The sequence below is a fragment of the Phocoena phocoena genome, chromosome 13 (genome assembly GCF_963924675.1).
Source record: "Phocoena phocoena chromosome 13, mPhoPho1.1, whole genome shotgun sequence".
NCBI lineage: Eukaryota > Metazoa > Chordata > Mammalia > Artiodactyla > Phocoenidae > Phocoena > Phocoena phocoena.
Window position 1 is genome coordinate 50630726 of NC_089231.1, and position 26145 is coordinate 50656870.

The 26145-nt window shown below is 39.8% G+C and overlaps 1 protein-coding gene across 2 annotated transcripts; it reads right to left on the minus strand.

Moving 5' to 3' along the window:
* Positions 1 to 250: 250 nt before the first annotated feature.
* Positions 251 to 24702, minus strand: RIOK3 (RIO kinase 3). 2 transcript variants are annotated; one of them, XM_065889826.1, is made up of 13 exons: positions 24471 to 24702; positions 16719 to 16834; positions 15955 to 16100; positions 15754 to 15861; positions 15458 to 15567; positions 13650 to 13793; positions 12844 to 12971; positions 7214 to 7411; positions 5845 to 6004; positions 4034 to 4114; positions 3857 to 3946; positions 2855 to 2962; positions 251 to 1898 (listed from the first exon to the last, which is right to left on the minus strand). In XM_065889826.1, the coding sequence occupies exons 1-13, from the start codon at positions 24531 to 24533 to the stop codon at positions 1791 to 1793; spliced, it is 1560 nt and encodes a 519-aa protein (XP_065745898.1). In that variant the 5' UTR covers positions 24534 to 24702; the 3' UTR covers positions 251 to 1790. The 2 variants fall into 2 exon arrangements, with proteins under 2 accessions (XP_065745898.1, XP_065745899.1); XM_065889827.1 differs by having other exon boundaries at positions 1791 to 1898; positions 15955 to 16052; positions 24471 to 24533.
* Between the last annotated feature and the right edge of the window lie 1443 nt (positions 24703 to 26145).

Sequence of the window (26145 nt, forward strand, 5' to 3'; positions counted from 1 at the left end):
TAGCAAATCAATATTTTCCACTTTCTTTTTCCACTGTGTGAACAATTTACTCACTGATCTATATGAGAGGAAAAACCTGTTTGTAATGTGAAGTAGGTCATTTAAAAGTGAAATCTAAAGATGGGAAGTTGAGAGGAAAAAAAACTGCTGAAAATAGCACTGTTTAACTTAAACAGAAGGGGTAACCTGGTGCCAGGACATAAGTTAATACTTCCAAGGAACAGGAAGAATCCACACAGAGAACCAATTCTAAAATGATCTCTTCGTTTTTAATTTCTTAAGAAGCATGTTCACGGCACACTCCAAGAACACCACACAGCAACAGTTTGCTGCTACTGTCAGAGTATGTCAGAAAACAAAACAAAACAAAATTTAATGGTTAACTGTTTTTAAAATTAGTTCTTTGAAACTTCTGTAAAGCCAATAATCACCAGTCATCTAAATATTTATTTCATAGTGGTAAACATTTCAGAAACGTAATGAGTACCCCAAATCACACTTCTCTGAAATGCAACTAAAAGTTATACAACAGAAACAAAAATATTTTTCTAGAAAGAATATATTTGGCATTTTTAAATAATTTTAATGTAGAAGCTTTCAAGTGCAAAGTTCAGATTTTTACTTTCTATTACCAGACAGAAAGGTTAGGTCTTTAGTGATTCCAAGCTGATTCCAACAATAGGAGGAATGATTCTGTTGCAATGAATGAGCTTCAATCCTAACAAAGCCAATGTACTTTGGCTGCATTAAGAAGTGGAGTCCAGCCAGTACTAAACATTATTAAAAGTGAGGCCAGATAGTTCAAATTAGTTGGTTAATTTGGTACTCAACTTGTTTTATACATACTTTTCATCATTTGATGATACAATGTTTCTAATTAGCTTGCTATATTTCTCTCAAAATCAATTAGTAAGTATATAGTTTGAGTGAAACGTAAACTGAACTTTGTTTCACTGACTTCATTAAAATATGTCAAACATGGTTAAAGATTCCATTCTGTCCTTCTAGATAATTTACATTTTCATTATAAATGCAGAGCAGCTGCACCGTGAGTTACATCCTAACCATTTCACCTAAATGTAGAAAAGCTGAAAGTTAAATTTAAAAAATTTGGATAGTTGAAAAGTGCTTATATATTTATCTCTTTCAGAAACCGATGATGCCCTTCCTTGCATATGAGTGTGGAAAAGAAGAATTCAGTTCATAATTCAAGATATACCAAAAAAAAGTACTTTGCTTATGTCTATTTCTGTCAGCCATTCTGAAACCAAATTTCCATTTATATCAGCTACTAAAGAGAAGAAATTTTCCTTTAGAATCATGGTCACAGTCTGGAAAAAGAATTGAAAAGGGCTAATTTTAGGTAAATAAAATATATGAGGAAAGACGCAACACAAAACAGGGAGGTGAAAAAAGCAAGTAAGTTGTAATAAAAGCCTCCCTTGTAAACACATCTGTCCCTTCCTCCCATATTTGGAAATGTTAAAAATTCTCATCAAAACATTTTATGCCACAAATCCTTAAAATCAGGTTGATTTCAGCTAGATAACCTGTAGCTGTTAAGAATTATATTATCCTATTCATATCATGAGAGGTAGTTGACATTTCAGTCTCTCAATGCCAAGCTAAAAATTCCACATACCTGGCATATGGGTTACAAGGGAAAAAAAGCACAGAAGCACCATTGTACATTCCTCATGTTTTGGTATTTCAAGTCACCCATAACTTCATTTGCTAATGGCAGCTGACAATCACCACTGTGTTAACACTGAAAGCAGTGGATATTAGTGCTATTCATCGTATAACACTGGCGGACCTCCATCATCTTTCAAAAATGAAGCAGCTTTCCTTCCATTCTTCTGAACGTGATCTTCATTCATTTTCTCCAAAGCTTCTATCTATAAAATTAATATATTAAATCCATTTGTCAAAAATCCTACTTCACAGCAATTATGCTTGAGATTGAACCAGTATTTTTACTCTCTTAAAACTAGGTCATTCCTAACGACATTGGCCTTGAATTAGAATTACAGCGTGTGACATATTACAGTGGGTCACATACATCTATGTTTTTACTTGATTATATTACCAGGGTTGATGTTTAGTCTTTATCAAGCTAGCAATTGGCATCAGATATGTTTTACTATATAACCTATACAGCTTTCAGGGAACAAGAAAAAGGAAATTCCAAAGTTGATTCAACAGCAGTAACACCCAGTAACTGTACAGAGCAACTGTACTGAACTAAAGGCTGGATTTACCATCTTCCTGTTACTTCGCTTCTGGCCTTAGACTCCAGCACAGCTTGGCCAAATTCAAGTCAATATGGGGATTTCTGGAACAGACTCTATAATCATTCTCTGCTTTGGCAGGTTGCTGGGAATAATTAGCTGCTGTTTCACTTTTCAGTTTTTGTTCAATTGTAAGAGAACTTCCCCGGAGGTATTTTTTTTTTGTATTGTTCTGTAGGTCCATATTGTAATGACTGGGTATTTCCAAGGATGGCCACTGCTGAATCTCTGTATTCAGTTAAAGGCAGGCAGGGACCAAGTGTTACTGCTTTTTGTGTCACCCAGAGTGTTCACCGGTCAGGGAAAAAGGCATATACTGGAAATGTGTTATTTGCCATCTCGACCAAACTATGAACTTCTTGAAGAAGTGTTTTGCTGTTATGTTTATCCTAGGGTTTAAGCCTGGAAAAGAAGGGTCAAAAACAGTATCTCAAGAAAGGAAAAATCTCTAATTAATTTTGTTTTTGAGGGGATGAGAGGATAAACTTAGCTCTGGTTTTCATTATCTACTCTATCCAGGTCCCCACTAACAGCAAGGTGAAAAACAGCCTTATAACACTTACCTCAGCTAAGAAATCAGCTTCATTATCCGCTGAGATGTTTAAGCCTGAAACGGCATTGAAGAGTTCTCGTTCACTAAGGGCTTCCTTTACGCCTCCTTTCTGGAAAAACTAGTAAAGAAATATAAGAAAGTCAGTAGACTTATTAGCAAGGTTCTCCTAGAAACAACAACAACAAAAAAAACAGGGAATAGTGTACTTGTAAAACACCAGTGATTTCCTTCCATAATTTTTAAGCTACAGATGTTTCCAATTCAAGTATAACTACACTCAGGTCCTACTTGCTTACTGTCCTCTCACACATCTGGGCTGTCGTCTAGATTTAGTAAGTCTGTCATATTGCACCTTCCATAGCTATGTATGAGTGGTATATGTAAAATTGCTTGGCATTGCTTTGAATGAGTAGACACAAAATAATCACTAAATCCCATGAATTAAAATTTTCCAGTAGGCTCAGAAAGTATTTCCAAAATAAAGTTGTTCTGTCATATTTAGGAAGATCATCTCTATCTGAATCTGTTGCTAACAATTCATTTCCTTTAGAAATAGCAAACAAATGCTTCCCAACTCTGTGATTACTGAGTTTTACCTTCCCTAATCTGTTCACTCTGCCTCAGAGAATGTGGTCAGACTATACCACTAGGAAAACTATTCTTTTAGTATAATAACAATGGCAGTAAGCATGCAGGCTTGCTTCAGGCCAGCTTCCCTTAAAGCATTGTGCATATATTACATGTCTACTTGACTGCTTAAATATTTAGAACCAAAATAAAAACTTACTCTTGGAAATTTAATTCAGTGGCCCAAATGTGGGGCATGCAATCAAATTCTTGCAAAAAATGAAATCTGACAAATCAATCTTTGTCTCTTTACCTTGAAAGCAACCAGTTAACTAAACCCTTCCTTTAATTTCTAAGAATACAGTCATCTTACTTGCCTTAGGACTGAGAAAAATGTTTGAATATGTTATAGCCCATAAAAAAGACAGTTAGTTTACATGCCTACCTGTGAGACATTCCTACAGTCACGGAACAAGAACTCCAGGCCATGAGGATGGGTTGGTTCTACAGACTGACTGACGTCGATCAACCAGACCTATTTAAATATAGAGCACAGTGATTTCTGTACCTTCAGTAATTTACATCAAGTCACTTAACCTGAACGTTACAAAATGCTCCTCACCTTCCCAGCATGCCACAGCATGTTGTACTCACTGAGGTCGGCATGTACGAGCTTACACTCATTATATAACTGCTGCATCAACTGTAAGGAGGCAAGGCAGACATTTAGAAAATGAAGGAACAACTCTAATTTACCTACACAACTAAAATGTCTATGTCACCCAATATTTTCCATAAAGAGCAAAACCAGGGTAAAGAACTTACTTCTTCTTTGTACAGTCTAGGACTGGTTTGTTTTTTTTTTCTACCCTGAAGGAGGGTGTGAGCACAGTGAGACAATGGAAGGGAAGAGCACGTGACACTCTACTTCCCTATCCATGTGACAGCAATGAGATCAGGAGACCAAAGGGTAGTCCTGGAATCCCACATACGTAAGACAGCTATGGTCACTAACCAGGGGACCTAGGCTTATCCTTCATAAAAGGGCAAACATCCCACTGAGAGCTCTATGGAGTGTATACAACTCCAAGGTAAAAAGTACTTCCTGCCAGACAGAGTGGGAAAGAAGTATTCTTCTTAATTAAGCGGCATTATATATTCATGACTGATGGTGACCCCTAGCCTCATAGTAGAAATCAGCATTAATGCTTTATTTCCCAGCTTTAACAGAATCAAATAGGAAGGGCACATCACTACCTCATCTCTGCCCCAGCCACCCCACAGCCAAAAGAAGCCAGAAAAGTAGGCTTAATTTTCTTTGAATGTTTTCCAACTGAAGGCAGAGAAAGTTGGATTATCTAACTATATCTTAAAAAATTATTTGGATAATACGTTCATATTCACATCAACTGCCGCATGATATAAGAGTTCCACGCAGAGACTGTTTTAAAAACATGTTTTGGACTTTCCTGGTGGCGCAGCGGTTAAGAATCTGCCTGCCAATGCAGAGGACATGTGTTCGAGCCCTGGTCCCGGAAGATCCCACATGCCGCGGAGCAACTAAGCCCATGTGCCACAACTACTGAGCCTGCGCTCTAGAGCCCACGAGCCACAACTACTGAAGCCCACGTGCCTAGAGCCTGTGCTCTGCAACAAGAAAAGCCACCGCAATGAGAAGCCCATGCACCGCAATGAGAAGCCCATGCACCGCAATGAAGAGTGGCCCCCACTCGCTGTAACTGGAGAAAGCCCGTGCTCAGCAACGAAGACCCAACGCAGCCATAGATAAATAAATAAACAAAAACAATATGTTTCTCCACTATTCAATTAAGACAAAAAAAAAAAAGACAATACAGAGGAACAACAACAATATGAGGAGCATTTCTTAAGCTTGAAGGACCCCAGACTGAATTTGGTTGCTGTCCCAAAGCATAAACAGCTTCCTCAAGACTCCTGACAAGTGCCTGCCAACTCTAATGCCTGCACAGATGGAGAAACCACCCCTTACTACCTTCTTTTCATCATCACTTACTTTCACTGACCAAATCTGCTTCCCTCTAATTCCCCAACAAGAAAGGTATTTCCCTTCACTGTTTCAAAAAGGCACACAAACTAATGAGGCAGTATATTTGCTAAATATAGTAACATCAAGTTTTAGTTAATGAAGTTTTGTCAATAATAGCTTCTGGCTTCTATGTCATTAATGTTAACAATACTGAGCCCTCACTTTCTCCACTAAGATTTTCCTAAAACAACTCAAGACATACGCATATTGATATAAAGACAATTCTTCAATATTAACATTCTTTCACAAACTTCAGTTTGTCCTCGTTATATCACCTTAAAATAGTACTATTTTAGGAATTTCTTTTCTAGTTTAGAGGAAATATTGTTTAAAGTTGGTGTGTGAATGGTCTGAAAGGCACAACTTACATGAAGAGTTTGATAGTAGGCTTCTTTCATTTCTTCACTGCTGAGCTTTACTTCTTTCAATTTAGGGGCTGGAACTTGATCATAGCCAATAAAAGACATAACCAAAATATGTTTCTTTAGTAGCACAACTGTTGGACAAGGAATTCCAGCTCTCTGCATTCTATACAGAAAGAAATGATTAAGAATGTAAAGATCAGAAGGAGAGGAAATTTCATTTACTCAACAAATATCTAACGAGGTCCTGCAATGAGGGGGGCATTATGTTGTAATCTGGGGAATGTTGGAAGGCAAAGGCAGTAAGAACAGCCTCTGCCCTCACGGAGCCTGCGGCCTGGTGAAAACAACAGACAAGTGAGGAGATGATTACAGCGCAATGTGGTACATGCACTGGCAGAGGTGGGGGTAGGAGGCATCAAGGAAGAAGCAGGCAAATAGGAATTAGCCAGGTTCCAACTGTAGGGAGATGCTGTGGAGATGCACAGAGGAGTCCAGGAGCACAGTCCATGCGGGGAGTGTGTATAAATCAACGCAGCTGGATCATGAGTAGGAGGAAGGGCAATGTGGGTTTAGGCTACAGAGACAGGCAGGCTCCACATCGCAAGATGACTTTGAACTTTACACCAAAGACTATGGGAGCCGCTGAAAAATTTTAAGAAAGGCAGTGATGAGATCTTAGTAATCCAGAAAAGAGATCGGAGGACAGCAAGACCTCTTAGGAAATTATTCTAATTAGAAGTCCTACTAAGTAGAAGACTTTTGCAGCTAATAAATATAGATAATTACTTTTGAAAGCAAACATCTTTAGGAAAAGCAAACTAAAATTAAAAGCTTTCACGGTTCAGATGTGGGCAGGTTTGTATGTAAGAAAGATTATTAATTTCTTGGTTGACAAAGCAAATTCCTTGATAAATTCTGCGTAGAGAATTGAGAAACAAGTCTAATAAATTAAAGCAAAATGCAATTTGACTGGTAAAACCCTGCCCTCGCCAAATGAACAAACATTAGATGGAATATACATTTTCTGAAACAAAAAAGGAAATCATTATTTATAATATGCCTAGCGGGAAACTGGAAAGGATAGCGTTTAGATATATGACAAAATATCTGCAGTTGAAAATGACTTAATTTCCCTCAAACTTTACTGAGGAAAGAAAAACAAAATGGATTTTTCATCCTACAAGTATGAATTCAGGTTATATACATGGAAATGTTTTCTTACAGAAACTCTCCTTAAGCACTAGAATTTCAAGGCCTTTCATACTTTCTATAAATGAATTTAAAAGAAAGTGTGGGTTTTTTGCCTGGCTGGTAGGCCTAATACAAACAGGTGATCACCCAAGATGATTTCTAGCACGATGATTTTCTTTACCTTGTGAGATTGTGCATTTCTTTTTCTGCCCACATGCGGATGATCTTACGTGGATTTAGTTTACTGAAGCGATCTTTAAACCTGAAATCATCTTTAATATATTTGTCACGATTCTTAAACTCATTAAGGGTTGTTTTAAATACCTTGATGGCACATTCTGTAGGTATAACTTTACTATCTTCCTTTTCATCCTCCATGCTAAGTGGAAGAAACAAACATTAAGTCAGTTCAAGTTGCCAGATAACAAAACAATTTCAAAATAAAGATTTTATGACATGAAAGTGGATCTGCCGTCTCTGAGAATGTCAAGTCTTGGGTTGGTTGTTTTTTAAGCCTTCAAGTTTGAGGTCTTAAGAAAACCCTAGGTTTTAGCTTTTTTAATAAAACACACTTTCAAATAAATTCTCAACAGTTTTCAACAACCCATAATATAATCTTCATTTAATGACTATGGAATTAAACTTGAGGAACAATGAAGACCTATACACTTTAAAATAGGCTATGGTCTGCCTGGGATGGTTCAGAGGCAAAACTCAATGGAACGAGCCAAAGAGTCTAGACGATGCTTAGGATGCTAATTCAACAGTCCCACAACAGCGAGCCACTGAGAGGGTCTGAACCACGGTGGTGGCAGTGCGAACCAAAGGGGGGAGGTGGAAGGAGAGACAAGATTTACCTTTGAACCTCTGAAGGGATGTTAGTCTGGAAAAGAAAGGAACTATATCTAGAGCACAGAATCTGACTCAAACTCCCAATCCCCTCCTTCTGGGACCATATTTTCCCAGCAGACTCCTCCTCCGCCAGGTAGCCTCAGAAGGCTACAGTACAAACTCTAACTGGTTCTAAGTAACGCCCTCTCTTCCTAACTGCCTTCTCTACCTAAGAAGTGTGACAGCTCCATGGCTTTAGATATCATCTAGATACAGATAACTGCTACATTTCTATCCTTAGTCTTGACTTTCTCCAGAAGTTCAGGCCCATTTATCTCATCCCTACTTGACTTCAGTTGGATGTCGAGAAGGCAACTCAAACATATCATGCCCAAAACAGAATTCCTGATAACTGTACCCTAAACCTACCTATCCCCAGTCTCTCACCTCAGTAAATGGCACCACCCAGCTGCTCTAGCCAAGAATCTATCCTCTCACACCCCACATCCAATCCAACAACACAGACTGTCCACTCTCACCTTCGAAACACACCTCACCTTCGAAACCTTCATCAGAGGTTCCCCTGTCCTACACATAAAAAGCAGTCAACCAGTCACTATAACATCACCCTATTTTATCTATTTGCGTAGCACATATCTGATAGTCCTGGAAGGGGACTGAAGGGAGGGGTGGGGAGGAAGCACATTCTATGAGAGCAGAGACCTTCCTTGTACCATACATTGCTGTAGCCCCAGCACCTAGAAGAGCCTGGAACACGGAAGTTGCACAAATACTTGGTGAATGAATGGACCAATTTTCAGGGAGACAGCCTAGAGATCCTTTACAAGGAAGAAATTCCCAATAATTTAAAGATGTTATAATAAACGTCTTTGGATTTTGAGATGGTAAGTTTCCTGTCACTGAAATAATTTAACCGTAGGTAGATAAGGCCCTATCAAAAACACCACTGGGGCTTCCCTGGTGGCGCAGTGGTTGAGAGTCCGCCTGCCGATGCAGGGGACACGGGTTCGTGCCCTGGTGCGGGAAAATCCCACATGCCGCGGAGCGGCTGGGCCCGTGAGCCATGGCCGCTGGGCCTGTGCGTCTGGAGCCTGTGCTCCGCAACGGGAGAGGCCACAACAGTGAGAGGCCCGCGCACCACACACACACACAAAAAAACACCACTTAGGAGATCCCTAACTTGGAAGGTCTCTAGGATAAAATCTAATTTGTAAGATTAATCTCGTCATTCTCTTACTAAAAAAACTTCTGTGTTTCTCACTAAATTACACATCCCTCTGCCTAGCTTTTAAGGTCCTCCTTACCAATTTCTGGTTTGCTTACACAATTTTACATCTTATTACCTCTACATATATACCTTCTAATTTCCTCACTGACAAATCTCATCGCCTAAATTTCAATCCTCCCATTTTCAGCACCCCTCCCCCACCCCACTTTTTTTTTTTTTTTTTTTTAAGAATTAAACTTTACAGATAAAGCTGAAGTTACTTTTGATTATTTACCACCCCTGGTAGTTTCAGTCCCCATTCCAACTCTTTAGAGACAATCACAATCATGAATAGTACCCTTCTAGTCTTTTTAAAAAGATACACACACATACGTAAGTATCCACAAACATACATTTTAAAAAAACCATGTATGTTACATCCTGTATAACTAAAAATTTAAATAGATGCTATACTGCATATATTCTGCAACTAGCTTTTTGCACTCAGTACTGGGGGGTGGGGAGGGTTGTCTTTTTTTTTTTTTTTTTTAACCTATTTTTAAAATCCAGGTTGAGATCCAACTTCATCATGACCTCTTCCTTGAATGTGACCAGCAATGATCTTCTGTTCTCTATTCCTATCCCGAGGTCTCACTTGTCTAACTGCGTACTCTATTATGTATTATCTTTAATGGACCATAACGGTTCTTACTGTAACGTTCTCCTCTTGGCTATACCATAAGCTCTTTGACAATAGAAAACATGTTATACACTTATTCCCTGAAAAATCTAGAACATGTTACTATTCAAATAACTTGATTACTTGGCCAACCTGAGACTGACAGAACCCAGAAGAGCTTTATGGCAGGCAGAACTTAAAATGCCCCCCAAGATCCCAGCCCCTGGTGTACAACCCTGTATAAGCCCCTCCCTTTGAGTGTGGGAGGGATAGCCACTCCCTTGAATAGCTTACATTATATGGCAAAGGTGATGGTATAGTCGTGCCCAGGATTACATTCCATTGTCTAAGACTCAGTCTCAGTAGACTGAAGGGAGAGAGTCTCCCGGTGGTTTTGAAGAAGTAACCTGCTGTATGAAAGGGCTACATGACCAGGACCTGCAGGGGCCTCTAGGAGCTGAGAGCAGTCCCTGGCTGACAGCCAACTAAAAAGTAGAGACCTCTGTCCTACAGCTACAGGGAACTGAACTGTGGCAAGGGAATAGGAACCCATGTCCAGAAAGGAATGCAGCTCAGCTGACACGCAGATTGCAGCCCTGGGAAAGCCTGAGCAGAGAACCCAGCTAAGCCGTGCCTGCCCGAACTTCTGATCAACAGGAACCATGAGATAATAAATAGGTGTTGTTTTAAGTTGCTACACCTGTGGTAATTTGTTATGTAGCAGAGAAAACATACACTTTAAAAAATATTTACTCTCAGTTGCTGAAAACCAAATGCTCTCTAGCTTTGCTAATTTACAAATGCCAAAGTATAGATTACAATACCAATTCCACCAGAAGGAAAGGGAGCTCATTCATTATATCAAAGCATCATTAAGTAAAACAGAAAATGGAAAAGGCTAAACAAGGCAATTGACAAGAAAAAGAAACTTAAGAGGCCAATACACTCAAAAAAAAAAAACAAACTTAACCATAATTAAATAAATGCACACCAAAATATTAAAAAGGTACTTTTCATCTTTTCACACTGACAAAAAAAGTATTGTTTGATAAGACTAGGCACTGATGAGGGTGAGGGAAACAGGCTCATACTGCTGGTGGTAGCATGAACTGGTTAACTTTCTCATAGGGCAATTTGGTAATACCTACTGACATTCAGAATGTACGCAACCTGAGGATGTGACTAGCTCGTAGAGAAAATTGCAACTGCCCTACCATTAAAATGTAAACACAAATTTGAGATTTCTGGTCTTTGGTGTGACATACAAGAAAAAAATTTTTCTTTAATTTTTAATAAATAAAAGAAATCAAGAAACATTGCTTGCTACAATAGCCAGCTCAGAGGCCCAAACAGTGAGCAAAATCTGGTACTCTCCATTCAATAAGACCTTCTACTATTTAACAGAAAGGGGAAAAAAATGCATGTAGTCTCTGCCCCAGAAATTTCAAATGTTAGGAATTTAGCTTAAGGATTTATTTGCAAAAGCACACCAAAGTATATGTACAAAGATATTCCTATATATTCACAAAGTAGAATGTTCTACTATAAAACTGGTATGATATAAACCAGCAATATAAAAGGATATAAGATATATTAACTGAAAAATGAAGATGCTGAATGCAGAATATAATCTCTTTTGTACAAACAAAATAAGAAATACATGCATAAAAATTTCTGGAAGGCTAGACTAAAAACTATTAATAGTGGTTGCCCTTAGAGGAAAAACCTGTGGGGCGACAGCTGGTAAGATGAAGGCTACCTTCATTTTAATCCTTTCTGTACAGTTTAATTTCTACCATGAGTAATCTTTCATTTTAAAATAATTTGTGCAATTAAGTTATGTTTGCCTGGTCTCAGGGAACGCTCAATTGAAATTTGGAAAGAGGGCAACAGAGCTTAAAGCCAGAAAAAAATAAATGTTGACTAAAATTAATATATACCAGTTATTATAAAACATGATTTCATTTACCCCCAACAAAATCCTATGAGGTAAGGGTCACTTTTTAAATGACATTTAGTAAATTGCTCCATATCACGTTGCTTGAAAAATGTTGAGCCATTTTATCCCTTTCATTTCAGAACTTAGTATAATTCAATACATGATTATATGTATGTCTCATTTAGAAAGGGAGACTAGTTAAATAACTAAGAAAAACAAAGACAAGGACTTGACCAATAATTGTTTGAATCCCCTTAAGTATACAATAAATACCTTCTAAACCTAAAAAAAACTAGAATAATCTGTAATCTATTTTAACATTTTTGTTTATAAATAATGTTCAGGTAAAGGAATAGCTGAGCTAGTAAGCCTTGCTGAACTAGTAAGACTTCAAAGCTAAGTAACCAGATGACTTCATATTCCTGGCTTAAGCACGTTCTCTCAACAGCATCCACGTTTAAAATTTTTTCTCTTCCTCATACCATCCTTTACTCAACTAAGCCCTCATAACAAAAGTAAAATGGGTAAGCTCTAAAATGGCATACGATCTTTAAAGACATTTCTTTAAATAATGAAAGCATTATTAAAAGGGTAGGAATTGGTAGCTGATCTAAGTATGGCCCTCCCAACCTGGTACCAAAGGGTCCCACAGTGGAAAGACGTGGGTTTTGAGTCAAACTCAGGTTCAGGTTTTGCTATGCCACTTACAGCTGCCTGTATGTTATGGTATAATTACAATAATGTGAAAAATAATATATTCATAGAAAAAAGACTGGAGGAGTCTACAGCAAAATTATTAATGGTTATCTCTGGATGGCAGAATTGGGATGATTGTGGTTTTGTTTTGTTTTTTTTGGCTGCACCGCACAGCTTGCAGGATCTCAGTTCCCTGACCAGGGATTGAACCTGAGCCACAGCAGTGAAAGAGCTGAATCCTAACCACTAGACCACCAGGGAACTCCCCTGGTTGTGTTTTTCTTTACACATCCCTATATTGCTGAGACTTCCTACAATAACACTTTAAATTACTGTTTGCCATGCAGAATGAACTTTGATTTTGTATAAATCCATTAATATCAGAGAGAAGGGGCTAAGCTTTTGTTGATATGATGGTATTGTATTTTGCTCATTTACCTCCCTCCGTATGCATGAAAGACAACAGATTCCTTTCCTGTACTAATACAGCCAGTGATTGTCTCCAACATTCCACAGTTGACCATTTTATACAGAAGTAAACGTGTCTTCGGATCAACTGCTTTTTCCTACAAAAGATAAAGCACTGTAAGTGAAAATAACTGGTAATCACAAAACATTTTCTGAGCCATTTCTAGTATCTAACATTCAAAATATATACTTTTTTTTAACCTTTATTATTAATTTACCTAGGTGTATATACAACAGGCTCTTAAAAGAGTGCTGTCAAGATACAATTCATTTCTGTAACTCTAATGTCTTTGAAAGTGAATATCTAAAAGAACCATTAAAAATCAGACTTTAGTTTAGTCAAAATTTTATCTCCAAAGTTTAAATAGCTCTCCTAATGTACTTACCATTAATTTGTTTTTCTAAAGGTTTAAAAATTATTCTCAAGATATTATATACTATCTTTGTTAAGGTAAAACATTGTAGACTATTAAGTTATTATAAATATGTCATGACAGGAAACAACTTTTCATACGCAATGTAAACTACACAGTCCAAATTAATTATGACCACTGAAATGTTAGTTTTGAATAAGTGATTAATAACCACTACATGAAATCTGAAAAGTCAAATGGCAAAGCTACTTGGGTTTTATTTACATCTTTGATTTGAAAAGTCAATCTCATGAAAAAAACATCAAACATGAAGTTTTATCTTGTTTTTTCTCTGAACATGAAGTTTTCTAATATGAATCTTTCCACTAAAAAAACAGAAACAAAAACGTTAAGAATACTTACTGCAGTAGAATGCTCCTTTTTCTCATGGAGGCGGGCACTTCGACGTTCTTCTGAGTAGGCATGTTGTTTTAAAGCATTGAAAACATGGTTTGATAGTTTTAAATCCATTCCAATTCCATCTCCTACCTGAAACCCAGGTGCAAACTGCCAAAAAGAAGAAGAAAAATTAGCATCTGAGTACTTTAAAATGGGGAAGTGAAAACAAAAAACAATGAGAAAATCAGTTTTACAAGGATTGGGTTTTCTACTCAATAGATGATAATGCTATGAAAGCAGAACCCACAGGTATTACAGAGGAAAAAGCAAAATAACTCTCTGGTAAGCCCAACAGAAAGGGAAACAAGGCTTTTTAAGAAACTGTATCCCAAAGGAAGGGAAGGTTTATTTTTATTTTTTATGTTTATTTTTTTTTTTTGCAGTACGCGGGCCTCTCACTGTTGTGGCCTCTCCCGTTGCGGAGCACAGGCTCCGGACACGCAGGCTCAGCGGCCGTGGCTCACGGGCCCAGTGGCTCCGCGGCATGTGGGATCTTCCCAGACCGGGGCATGAACCTGTGTCCCCTGCGTTGGCAGGAGGACTCTCAACCACTGCGCTACCAGGAAAGCCCCGGGAAGGTTTATTATATGCATAGAAAACATCCAAACACATCTAAAAACTAAGGTATTTTAGCATATGCTTTGAACATATGCTAAAATACCTTATGCTTTTACATCAGACAAAGGATACATTATATTTTGAAATCATACCAAATCTTACCAAAAAAAAAAAAATTTTCATAGTCAATTATTTTTGAAGAGTGGGTTAAAATCACAAGCTATGCCCACACCGTGACAATTATGTCCAATACGGAAGCCACTAGCTACATGTGGATATTTAAATTTAAATTGATTAAAATAAAATTAAAAATTCAGTTCCTCAGTTGTACCACCCAAATTTCAAGTGCTCAATTGTTGAATATGTCTGCCATATTAGACAGCACTGACACAGAACATTTCTATTATCACAGAAGGTTCTACTGGACAGGGTTGTTCTAGAGTCAGATCTGGATTATTTCTAGAATATGTTTACTTAACAAGTATTTGTATTCTAAAGCCTAAATGTTTTATATTAACCACGATAATTACAAAGGAGGAAAAATGCCATTTTTCTTTTTTTTTTTGCGGTATGCGGGTCTCTCACTGTCGTGGCCTCTCCCGTTGTGGAGCACAGGCTCCGGACGCTCAGGCTCAGCGGCCATGGCTCACGGGCCCAGCCGCTCCGCGGCATGTGGGATCTTCCCGGACCCGGGCACAAACCCGTGTCCCCTGCATCGGCAGGCGGACTCTCAACCAGTGTGCCACCAGGGAAGCCCTCTCCTATTTTTTTAAAAATTACATTGTGTTTCTGATTTTGCAGGGGTAGTTCAGGCACAAGATAAAAAATTCAAAAATTATAACAGGGTATACAGTAGAAAGTATATTTATCTCCCATTCTTATCCCCCAATCACCATTGTTATCTATTTCTCAGGTATTTTATGGAAAATAAGATGCTGAAAAATAAATGTTACTTTCAGAAGAACCATTTCTTAATTTTAGAATCAATGTAAATCAAACTAGTTTTCTTAATATTGATGTAGGATTTTATTCTGAGGTACATTATATTCTCATTAGTGGCTCAGTTTCCACGGTGTTGCTATACTGTCATCTAAAATATCTTTAGAAAGGAGGAAGGATATTTTTAGAAATTTAAAGATATTGTATTTAGAATGCTATGTTTTTAACTTATTCTAATAAAACTTTTGATTCAGAGTAATACTTCTGTAACTTACATTTTCCATTCTGGCTGTATTCTTTCTCCCACATACTACTTCATCATGTTTGGTGGTAATGTCTTTTCCTTTTCCAATAAAACCCTTTTTGGGAGTAGGAACTGGTTTTGCTAAAGGCGATTAAGACAAGCCAAGTATGTAAAAATAGCAAAGACTAAATTGCTGCATTCACTATTATCTGAAAAAGATATTTGAATCTAATAGTAAATTACCAAATGAGATTCAAAGAGAAATATAAAATACTTAGTCTTCCTACATCCCCATCCTATGCCCCCAGAAAATAAAAGCACTGATACCTGGTCTGTAGGGATCATCACGAGTATCCTGCCAGTCAACCTCATCTTCAGAGCTATCACTGTCTTCATAAGGATGTACTTTTCGATAATTTTCAAAGGAAATGGAAACTTAAAAGGCAAAAATGGTTGAAGATTTATTTAGGGGCACATTACAAGCATTTTTTACCACCCGATGGAGTTGACACAGTAAGGTCATAGTACCTTTGCTATCTCCATTGAATTTTTTTTCTTCACGCCTCAGCTGTGCATCATATTCTCTGTCAAATTCCATCTGTAGCATCTGAGCCAGCATTAGGTCGCTGGAAGTGTCAATGTTTTCTCCAGTAATAAATGGTCCTTCAGCAACGCTATTCAAAATAAGGCAGTACAGACTAATATAATGTGCTTGTGTAAAGAGACGCTACCAGTTATGGGTGAGATGTGCCTTTTCAGTGTTAACTGTATTGAAGAAACAATGGAAAAGAACTTTACCAAACCCTTCACCCTCTCCTGCCCAGCTGCCCTCTGACCAATAGCAGGCACCTGTGAAAGCACCAACTAGGATTAGGAGAGCTTCAAGAGAAAGCTAAAGGGCCTATAATAAAAACCAAACAGACCCAAAATTCATTTGTTCTGTGTTCTGATCAAAGGAGAGATAACATATATATGAAAAGATAAACAACAAACATTTGATCAAAACTGTACCCTACTTCATTATTTTTTAATCTATTTGATAACAGAGTTCAACTGTTGCAATGACTAAAACCCAGAGAAACAGAGTGGTTTGCCCAAGATAATACTGAAAACTAGTAACAAAATTAGGACCAAAACCCATGTATCAGTGAACTCCCAATACAGTGCTCTTTCTATTGCACTGCTTTTCTAAATGCATTTCTGAATCATTTGTCATGACAATCACTAATCAAATCCTAAGACTGTTATAACAAGCTGCTAGATAAAATAGAGTCTCTATGAATTTTACTCACACAACTTCAGGAAAAGCGGCAGCTTCTTCTTCCAGCTGCAATTCTTTAGCCAACTGTTCACTCATTACATCAGACAAAGAACAAGATATTGTATTTTGAGGGGTAGCCCATGGACACTATAAAAAAAAAAAGGCAATTCTATTCACAATAATGAACTTAAAGTACTTTCCAAACTTGGAAATAAGGTTATCTTTTGAGAATTAGACTATCTAAATCAACTCAAAAGGAATGCTTACCTTTTTTGCAGAAATCATCTTAAAAGGAAAAATATACCCCAGCTCAAATCTAATCAAAGAAAAACCTAAACTACGACAGCCAAAAGCACTCTCCAGCCTGCTTGGTGGGTATGTCCTTACAGTTGAGGGGAAGCACAGGCTACTCTAGCATCACCAACTAGCCAATGAGTTCATGTAATGCCCCTTGTTCTGATTCCATGCTCACCGAGCAACCTTCTGCTTATAGTTTGGCTTCTGGGTAGATCCTCTTACAGGAACAGGCTATATACCAACTACCACAATTCAAAGCCCACTTAGAAGTTACACTTCCTTCTAATTTAAGCAGTAAGTCTTCTACATGTAAAAAGTGTGTGGCCGACCCTTTCAAGACACCTTGGAATATGCGAAAATAAAAACAGCAATAACAAACAATGAATCCTATATTTCTGAACTTTGGAAGCTGAGAAATAGATTCTTGAAACAATACTACTAGAACAAAGTAATACTCTGTGAGACTCTTCTAGAGCAGCCAGCCACTCAGCCCTCCTCAATGGCATCACTATCTCAGCCCTCTTGAAATACGTACAAACCGTAGGTTTACTTCACAATTCCTAATTTTTGAGGGGGGCAGGCTTTACTTAGCAGCAGCAAATGATTCCATTTGATAGTCTAGTGATTAAGACCATTAATACTGAATAAGATGTCTAAGTATCTCTTGAACCTGCCCAGCTCTCTATCCCCTTTCCAGTATCATCCTCCCATCACTGGGCTACTGTAAGAGCCTCCTAACTCATCTTTCTGCTTGCTTCCATTCTCCACACCACAGCGTAATGGTTTTTCTAAAACGCAGATCTGATTGGTTCAGTTCCTTACTTAAAGCTCTTTATTGTTTTAATGTTTCCCACTGCCTTTAGGATAAAATCCAAACTCATTGCTTAACTATTACTGAGAGTCTAATTTAGAATATAGCATATGATGGTAAGTGTTTTGGCCACAAATTTGTTTAATCAAGTTTAGCCAGTACAGGCCCTCTAGTTGGTCTAAGGGCCTGCTGGAGTGACTCCCAGGGATAACTGGGCAACTTACCCTTGCTCAAGTTCCATAACGTTGAGGTTTAGGGATTTATTTGGTTCAAACTGTTAGGGTGAAGCACATAAGGGTGATAAATGATCATTATATTTATGCCTAAGTGAATCAGAATCAAGTTTTATCTAGTCTCACCCTAAGACTGGTGAGATGTCCCCAGCCCCCACCTATACTAGCCTATTGCAGAACTGTTCTCGCCTTGTATAAGGCCAGGCCTGGAAACAACAGGAAGGTTTCCTCATGGTGTGGTATGACTTCCACTGACTCAGATCTTGTCAGCAACTGAGCACTCTCCTGGTGAGGATTTTGAGGTCTGTAATCTTGAAGCTCTCTGTAATCTGGAGAATACAGCTAATCTTTTGGCCACATGACTCTCCTGACTTGCTTCTGCATCTTCTAGGTAGAAGATAAAATGCTGCCTCTTACCTAGAAATGCTTGGTCTGATCAAAGTCCAGGTTCCAAAAGGCAAATAACTGTATTCTCTAGCTCAGAACTGTCAATCACACTTTGCAATGACTAACAGCAGCATAACAGGCACCACGGGGATACTCTCTATATTGGCTAAATACACCTAACTTACATAGATTAAGTGACACACTGGAGTAGTTGCAATATCATCCCCATTTTATAGATTCAGAAACTGAGACACAGAAAAGTTTTTTAACCCAAGATAACACTGTTGATGGAAGTGCTGAGATTTGAACCAAGGCAGTAAGGCTTAAGAGTGTTTTGCTATACTGCTTCCCTAAGCACCTTGTCCTGGGATGGGAGAAGCAAACTGCTGTACTGCCTGCAGTCTAAAATCCAAATTTCTCAGTAAGGAATGCCCTTCACAGCTTGACCTAATTTATCCTCCCAGTCTTGACTCTCACCTATCCTAGACTCTGGCAACACTAATTAAATGCTAAATATGGCATACTTTCACCCTTCCACGCCTTTCACCCCTCACACATCCCCTTCTCTCTCAAAGGTTTTTCTTCCTTCTCTATTTCACCCAATTAAGTGTCAGCTCTTCCATAGGGTTATCTCAGTTTTATCAGACAAAATTAGATCCTTTCTTTTATCTTCCCATATCAGTATTAGATAGTTAAATGCATCAGCCACAACACAGCAAGAGCCCCTTGAAGGGCAAGGTCTTCTCATTCTCAGAGTCCAGTGTAGAGCTTCAGACATAACGAGGCATTCAAGTATTTACTGAACAAGATGTGCCAAAAGGAAACCTGGAGATATCTCATGGAACTGCCAGGCTGTGCCTAGGCGGTAGAGGTCTGGTGCCTTTCTACACCCCTCCTATTTTAAAGTCCTTCTCTCCACCTTGCAGTCAGCCGCTTTGCCCACCCATTTCTTTTGTTTTGTTTTTGGCCGTGCCACCTGGCATACGGGATCTTAGTTCCTCAACCTGGGATGGAACCCGTGCCCCCTGCAGTGGAAGCTCAGAGTCTTAACCACTAGACCACCAGGGAAGTCCCTGCCCACCCACTTCTGATGTTTCTACTCTCTTGCCAGCAGTCAATCAATTCTAAGGTGTTAAAACACCAGCGGAAAATCTCTCGGAGAGGCAAAAATGAGAGGCAGTAACTGTGTTATTTTGTGGCAGAGATTTACCTACCCCCAAGATAGACTGAATCAGAAAGGGAAACATGCAGAGACCAAGAGGGTACCAAGACACCCTAACTGCCCACTCCTACTGACCTTGCTCCTCGGAGCCTCAGACTCTAGAGCTGTACTTCCCTGCACCTCTGCTGACCGGCTCAGCTGGGCAACCTCACACTGAGACAATTTCCTTGGGTGGGATAAATAAATAAAGACTTCCGAAAGTGTGCCAACTTCTATACTTTGAAATCAAATCCAAACTCTTCAAACCAGTAGCCAAAATCCCTCCATAAAATGTTCTGGGCTGGAGGGAGAGCTGCTGGGCAGGGACAGTCCTCCACAGGCACAAGCAGTTCACCACCCTGAGGGGGGCTTAGAAAAGGCACTGGGGGCTCCTCCCACAAATGGGCACCAGTGGGTGTACGGAGGGGAATCCTGTGTCATCATCTTGCAACTCTTCAGTAAGTCAAACACTCCTTGTGAACAGAGAAACTCCGTGAAATGTTCAAATAATAATAAATCTAAGAAGATAAGAGTAAAAGGCCCTTCATCATCTTGCTCTATCCCAGCGATCCAACGTCCTTTCCCACTACTCCCTTCACCAGCATAAACTTCCCACTGCATCAAGATCTGATGGGAAACTCCACACAATCCTTTCCAGTTAGTTATTCCGCTTTAAATGACATCTATCAAGCCCATCACTAGCTCTCTGATTCCGGTTTGCTGAAGACCCCTCACCAACCTTGTTTTCCTCTCCTCTGGGAAACTGCCACCACTAAACTCAGCAGATTAGTGGGAAATCATTCCCCCTTCCTTCTACTCCTAAAGATGCATCCCCAGCTGCCCATCCCACTTTTTTTTTTTAAGGTTTTACCGCACACAACTATGGGGAAACGATCAAGTAAACTGAAAAAAAAAAAAAAAAAAAAAAAAGCAAACATGAAGGAGGCACATAATAAAAAAAATTCAGTCCTCAACTTGAAGCAAGTCAAGAGAACCATAACCCCACAGAAAGCTCCCTTTTCTGCTCATGCATGCAGGTAGAAGACATAATCTAGGCAAAATATTTAAGTGGGTAATTTTACTTCTCAAAACAAGGATCTCTGCAAAACGTGATCTGGGTCTGTACAACAACACTAATCTTTTTTTTTTTTAAACTTTCAATTTTAGAGTATTTTTAGATTTACAGAAAAATCACAAAGATTGTATCGAGAGTCCCCAGATACCCCATACACAGCTTCCCTGTATTAATACTGTACATTTGTCACAATTAATGAACCAAATCATTATTATTAACTAAAGTGCATACTTCATTCAGATTTCCTTAGTTTTCCCCTAACGTCCCTCTTCTATTCCAGGATACCTACCAGGATACCACGTAACATTTAGCTATCATGTCTCCTTAGGCTCCTCTTGGCTCTGAGTTTCTCAGACTTTGTTTTTGGCGACCTTGACAGTTTTTTTTTTGTTTTTGGGTTTGTTTTTTTTTTTTTTTTTTTTGGCGGTACGTGGGCCTCTCACCGCTGCGGCCTCTCCCGTTGCGGAGCACGATGCCTAGGCCCAGTGGCCATGGCCCACGGGCCCAGCCGCTCCACGGCACGTGGGATCCTCCCGGACCAGGGCACGAACCCGTGTCCCCTGCATCGGCAGGCGGACTCCCAACCACTGCGCCACCAGGGAAGCCCGCGACCTTGACAGTTTTGAGGAGTACCACTAATCCATTTGTTACAGCTCTTTCCAACAGAGCTACACAATTCCTCACTTTTGCCTACAGTTTGTCAATTCTCCCTGCTTGGAATACTCCCTAAAATTCTTTGTTCATAACAGCAGTTTGGGATTTTGCAACTGGGGACCCCAAGTCCCTTTCAGGGTGTCTAAGAGGTCAAAATTATTCTCATAATAGTTCTAAGGTAGTTTTTGTCTTTCCCATTCTCATTCTCTCAAGAGTGTGGAGTGAGGTTTTCCAGAGTCTGCATCAGATATGATGGCAGCACTCTGGTGGCTACTAGAATGTGTGCATGTGTATTCTTATGTTTTCTAAAATTTTCAAAGGTAGTAAGTAGACTGAGGATATAAATGTGCATTTTAAACTATTATATATAGGATGGATAAACAATAAGGTCCTACTGTATAGCACAGGGAATTATATTCAATATCCTGTGATAAACCATAAAGGAAAAGAATATAAAAAAGAATGTATGTTGGGCTTGCCTGGTGGCGCAGTGGTTAAGAATCCACCTGCCAAGGCAGGGAACACGGGTTCAAGCCCTGGTCCAGGAAGATCCCACATGCCGCGGAGCAACTAAGCCCGTGCACCACAACTACTGAGCCTGAGCTCTAGAGTCCATGAGCCACAACTACTGAGCCCATGCACCACAACTACTGAAGCCCACATGCCTAGAGCCCGTGCTCTGCAACAAGAGAAGCCACCGCAACGAGAAGCCCACGCACCGCAACAAAGAGTAGCCCCTGCTCGCCACAACTAGAGAAAGCCCGCGCGCAGCAACGAGGACCCAACACAGCCAAAAATAATAAAATAAATAATTTTTTTAAAAAAAGTATGTATATGTGTAACTAAGTCACTTTGCTGTACAGCTGAAATTAAACACAACAATTGTAAATCAACTACACTTCAATATTTTTTTAAATGTGCATTTTTAGAGATTAACTCAGTTTGTTCTTAGTGCGTCTACCGTGCTCTTATTACCCATCTTCAATTATGCCTGCTATAATCTACATATTTGTTAGGATAGACTTTCATCATATACTTCAACTAACACATATCACAACAGATTGAAGAAAAAAGGAGCTATGAGAATCCAGCTGTTTTCTATTAAGTCAGACATTAAAGAGATTTGCAAAAATACAAAACAATACTACTCTTCATTAATTTTTTGTTTTGTAAAATAGTTTTTTAAATATAAAAATGTTATTTATATTAACATAATCACTTAAACATTTTTTTCAATATCTCAGTTTTAATTTCTGATATGACAAATATAATAGATATAACCAATATAAACAAAAATTCTTGGCGTCCTCAATGTTTTTTAAGAGTGTAAAGAAGTCCTGATGGAAAAGTTTTGAGAACTGCCAGCCTTTAATATTCTTTCCATTTTCCAAGACTTTCCTCAAACCTCTACCTCCTCCAAAAAGGCTTCTATAATCACTTCAGTCTTTCAAGAGGTTAGAGAAGGAAATGATTAATACTTGTAGCATCTTTCTATTTGTTTTGCCTATGAAAATGCTGTCTTCTCAACAGAACACCAATAAACCCCAAAATGATTTTTTGTTGAACAGTGAAAATGAAATTTTATAGTTCTGATGATGTACACCTAAATGAAAATATGACTGATATCAAATATTTTATTACTGAATTCGTTTTGTAAGTTTGTTCTGAGGTTAGGTATTCTAAGCAACGTTTGTTTCATCTGACATTTTTACTAGCTTTATAGATGCTTACCTGGAGGAATTTAACACGTAAAGTATATATTTACTAGTATCTCTCTACTGATTTCATCCTTTTATGTCTACTGATCTTGGCCTTGTAAACAACGCCTTGATAGAAAAAAATATGCAAAGTAACACATAGATGTAACCACATTTGCCAATGGAATATCTGATTCTCTCTATGGTTATATGAGAACTTTTATAAAAATTTACCTAAAAGCTTTACCTAAAAGCTACTTATTTCCCCCACTTTCTGTTAAGACCTAGTCTGAAGATCTAGTAAGAGTCATGAGTGACCCTTCATATGGAACAAATGTTCTGTGTTAGCATGTAAAGAAGTGCATGAAATGGGTAAAGGTGGTCAAAAGGTAGAAACTTCCAGCTGCAAAATAAATAAGGCATGAGATGTCATGCACAGCATGGTGACTATAGTTAATAATCCTGTACTATATATTTGAAAGTTGCTAAGACAGTAAACCTTAAAAGTTCTCATCACAAGAAAAAAAAAAATTGTAATCCTGTATGTTAACTAGACTTATTGTGGTGAGCATTTTGCAATATATACACATATCGAATCATTATGCTGTACACCTTAAATATGTTGTTATATGTCCATTAAATCAAAAAAGAACCATTATGAAGTTAAACCTTCACAACCTTAATTTGAGGAACACAAAATCCCAATTGACCCACTTTTGCTTTCAAGTAAACCCTCCATAAAGTAGCAAAAGAATCTTTTCAACCTTCTAATGAAAGTATCATGAAAAGAAGCAGCCTGAAACCAGAAACCAAATGTGAAATAAACATTTTAGTTGGTCATTACAGGGAAAAGCTTAAACGTTAAAACCCAGGTAAATGAGAATTTCATAACCGTCTCAACAGTATGTAAACACTTGAGAATTAGCCTGGAGCCGAGGGAGGGTGCGCCTGGATTTATCTTTTACTACTTCAAAAACAAGAAACTGCCCAAGTAGGATAACCACGCTTGCCAAGTTAAGGAAACAGCTTCCTAAACCTCCTTTCTGTAGGGCTTTCTGTGTATAACTGGCCTGATTCATGTGGCCAGTGAAAAACAAGTTCGTGCTTGTTTTCCGTCAAACGTCAGCACCTTTAAGCGAGTCCTGCCCAAACATTTGTTACAGAGGTTCAGAAATCAAGGTGTAGAACTAGACAGTGACTCCAAACCGCCCAGGGTGGACTTTGGTTGCCTGTGCCCCTTCCCTGCCTCTCCCACCCCGAGCCCCGCAGCCTCGCCGCCCGTCCCCCGTTCCGAGGTGGTCAGGGTCCCGCCCAGAACTTCCCGAATCGCCTGCGGAGCCGCTTCGGCGCCTGCCACCCTCTCCGGGCCCTCCGAGAGGACCAGCCCAGGCGACTGTGGCAGGTACGTCAGTCCCGACCGCCACTCACCTTGCTGGGTGCCCAGGCCGCTGCCGGCCCGGGCTCAGGGGATGCCACTCCGACCAGATCCATGTGGGGGAAGAAGTCAGCGACGAGAACAGAGCAGAGAGGTGGCAGGACCGGGAAGCAGCCTCCGCCGAGGAGACAGGCAGCGGGGTAGGGACGACGGGGTGCTGGTGCCGGAGCTGAGATGACAGATGGCGGCTACAGCGCCGGCGGCGGCAGCCGCGTCCGGAACTAGACCTCTTCTCTTCCGCCGCGTACGCTGGAATGCTAGCTTCCGATTGGCCGCCGCCCCGGGCTCCGCGTTGGGTCACCGTTCCCCGCCCCCGGCGGACCGCACTTCCGGTCGCTGCCCAGCGCTCGGGACTGGTGGTGGCGACCGCCCTTGCCCGGGAGAGCAGCGGGTGGGTGTGGCTTCCGCTGGCCAGGCTCTACTCTGTCCCTGAACCGCCTAACCGGTTGCCCGAGAGGGCAGCTGGATCTCGTTGAACGGAATTCGACTGCATGGACTGTAAATAAACAAGCAAATCAGGCTCTCTATTCATGCATTATTTCCCGGGTGAATTCTGAATTGGGATGGTATGGAAGACAGAAAATGGCAGGTTTAGAGAGGAGAGACTGAAGAAGACGGTCGGATTTTGTTTTTATTGCAGTTGTCGGAAGGAGGCGGGGCGTGGAATATGAACTTTTTTAAATGTGTTATGTAACTTTAAGCAAAAAGAGAACTGCATAATAAAAGGTTTTGTTTTTGGTTTTGTTTTTGGCCCCGCCCCGCAGCGTGTGGGATCTTGGTTCCCCAACCAGGAATCCAACCCACGCCCCCTGCATTGGAAGCACAGTTTTGATTCCGTATTTTGTAGGGAGATTTTCATAAAGTGACCAGAAAAATCCCGAATAGGTAAATCAATGAAGACAGAAATCAGACTGGTGGTTGCCAGGGAATGGGGTGGGGAGGAGGGAAACGGGGAGTGACTGCTTAACGGGTAAAGGGTTTTCTTTTGGGGTGATAAACTGTTTTGGAACTTGATATCAGTTGATAGTTGCACAACATCGTGAATCTGTTCAATGCCACTGAATTTTACACTTTGAAATGGTTAATTTTATGTTAAGTGAACTTCACCTCAGAGAGAGAGTGAGTGAACTCCTTAAGGGTTTTAAGGGTAGAGCAGATGCAGCTTATTCCCAGATCAGAGGAAACCACAGTGAAACAATGGTGAGGATGAGGTCGGGAAGCTTAAGGGAGCAGGGTAAAATGCCAGCGTGTTAATGGGTGATGCACATGGGCCTTGAAATTACCCAGCAAGATGGCAGGGCTTCGGGTGGAATTGGAAGAGCGTGAGCAGGTGCTGGTCTTCAGAAGATGTGCAGATTGTAATCCAGAAGGGTTGGTAGATGCTGCTGCTAGGGAATCTTAGAGACAGTGACAGCGGGATGGGCAGAGATGCCAGAGGAGAGCCGTATTCCTGAGGCAGCAGGAATCATGTTTTGGGAGCTGCACTGGAGAGAGCAAAGAGTACAGACCCTCTCCCCTGCCTTGCACACTAGACAAAAATGAATAGTCTCAGAGGACACTAAGGTTTTACTCAAGACAGGGAAGAGAGAGGGCGGGCTGTGGGGACAAGGGAAGTTTATTCATCCTGAGTTGGAGTTCCAGGTTAGAACAGAGTTTGTGGGTTAACAA

Bases quoted from the DNA above. Each gene is read 5' to 3' on its own strand.
- RIOK3 (XM_065889826.1), bottom strand. From the start codon at position 24,533: ATGGATCTGGTCGGAGTGGCATCCCCTGAGCCCGGGCCGGCAGCGGCC. The intron at 16,835-24,470 runs GTGAGTGGCGGT...TTTTTTTTATAG, and splicing joins CGGCCTGGGCACCCAGCAAG to TGTCCATGGGCTACCCCTCA. The intron at 3,947-4,033 runs GTGAGGAGCATT...ATATTTAAATAG, and splicing joins TGCTGTGGCATGCTGGGAAG to GTCTGGTTGATCGACGTCAG.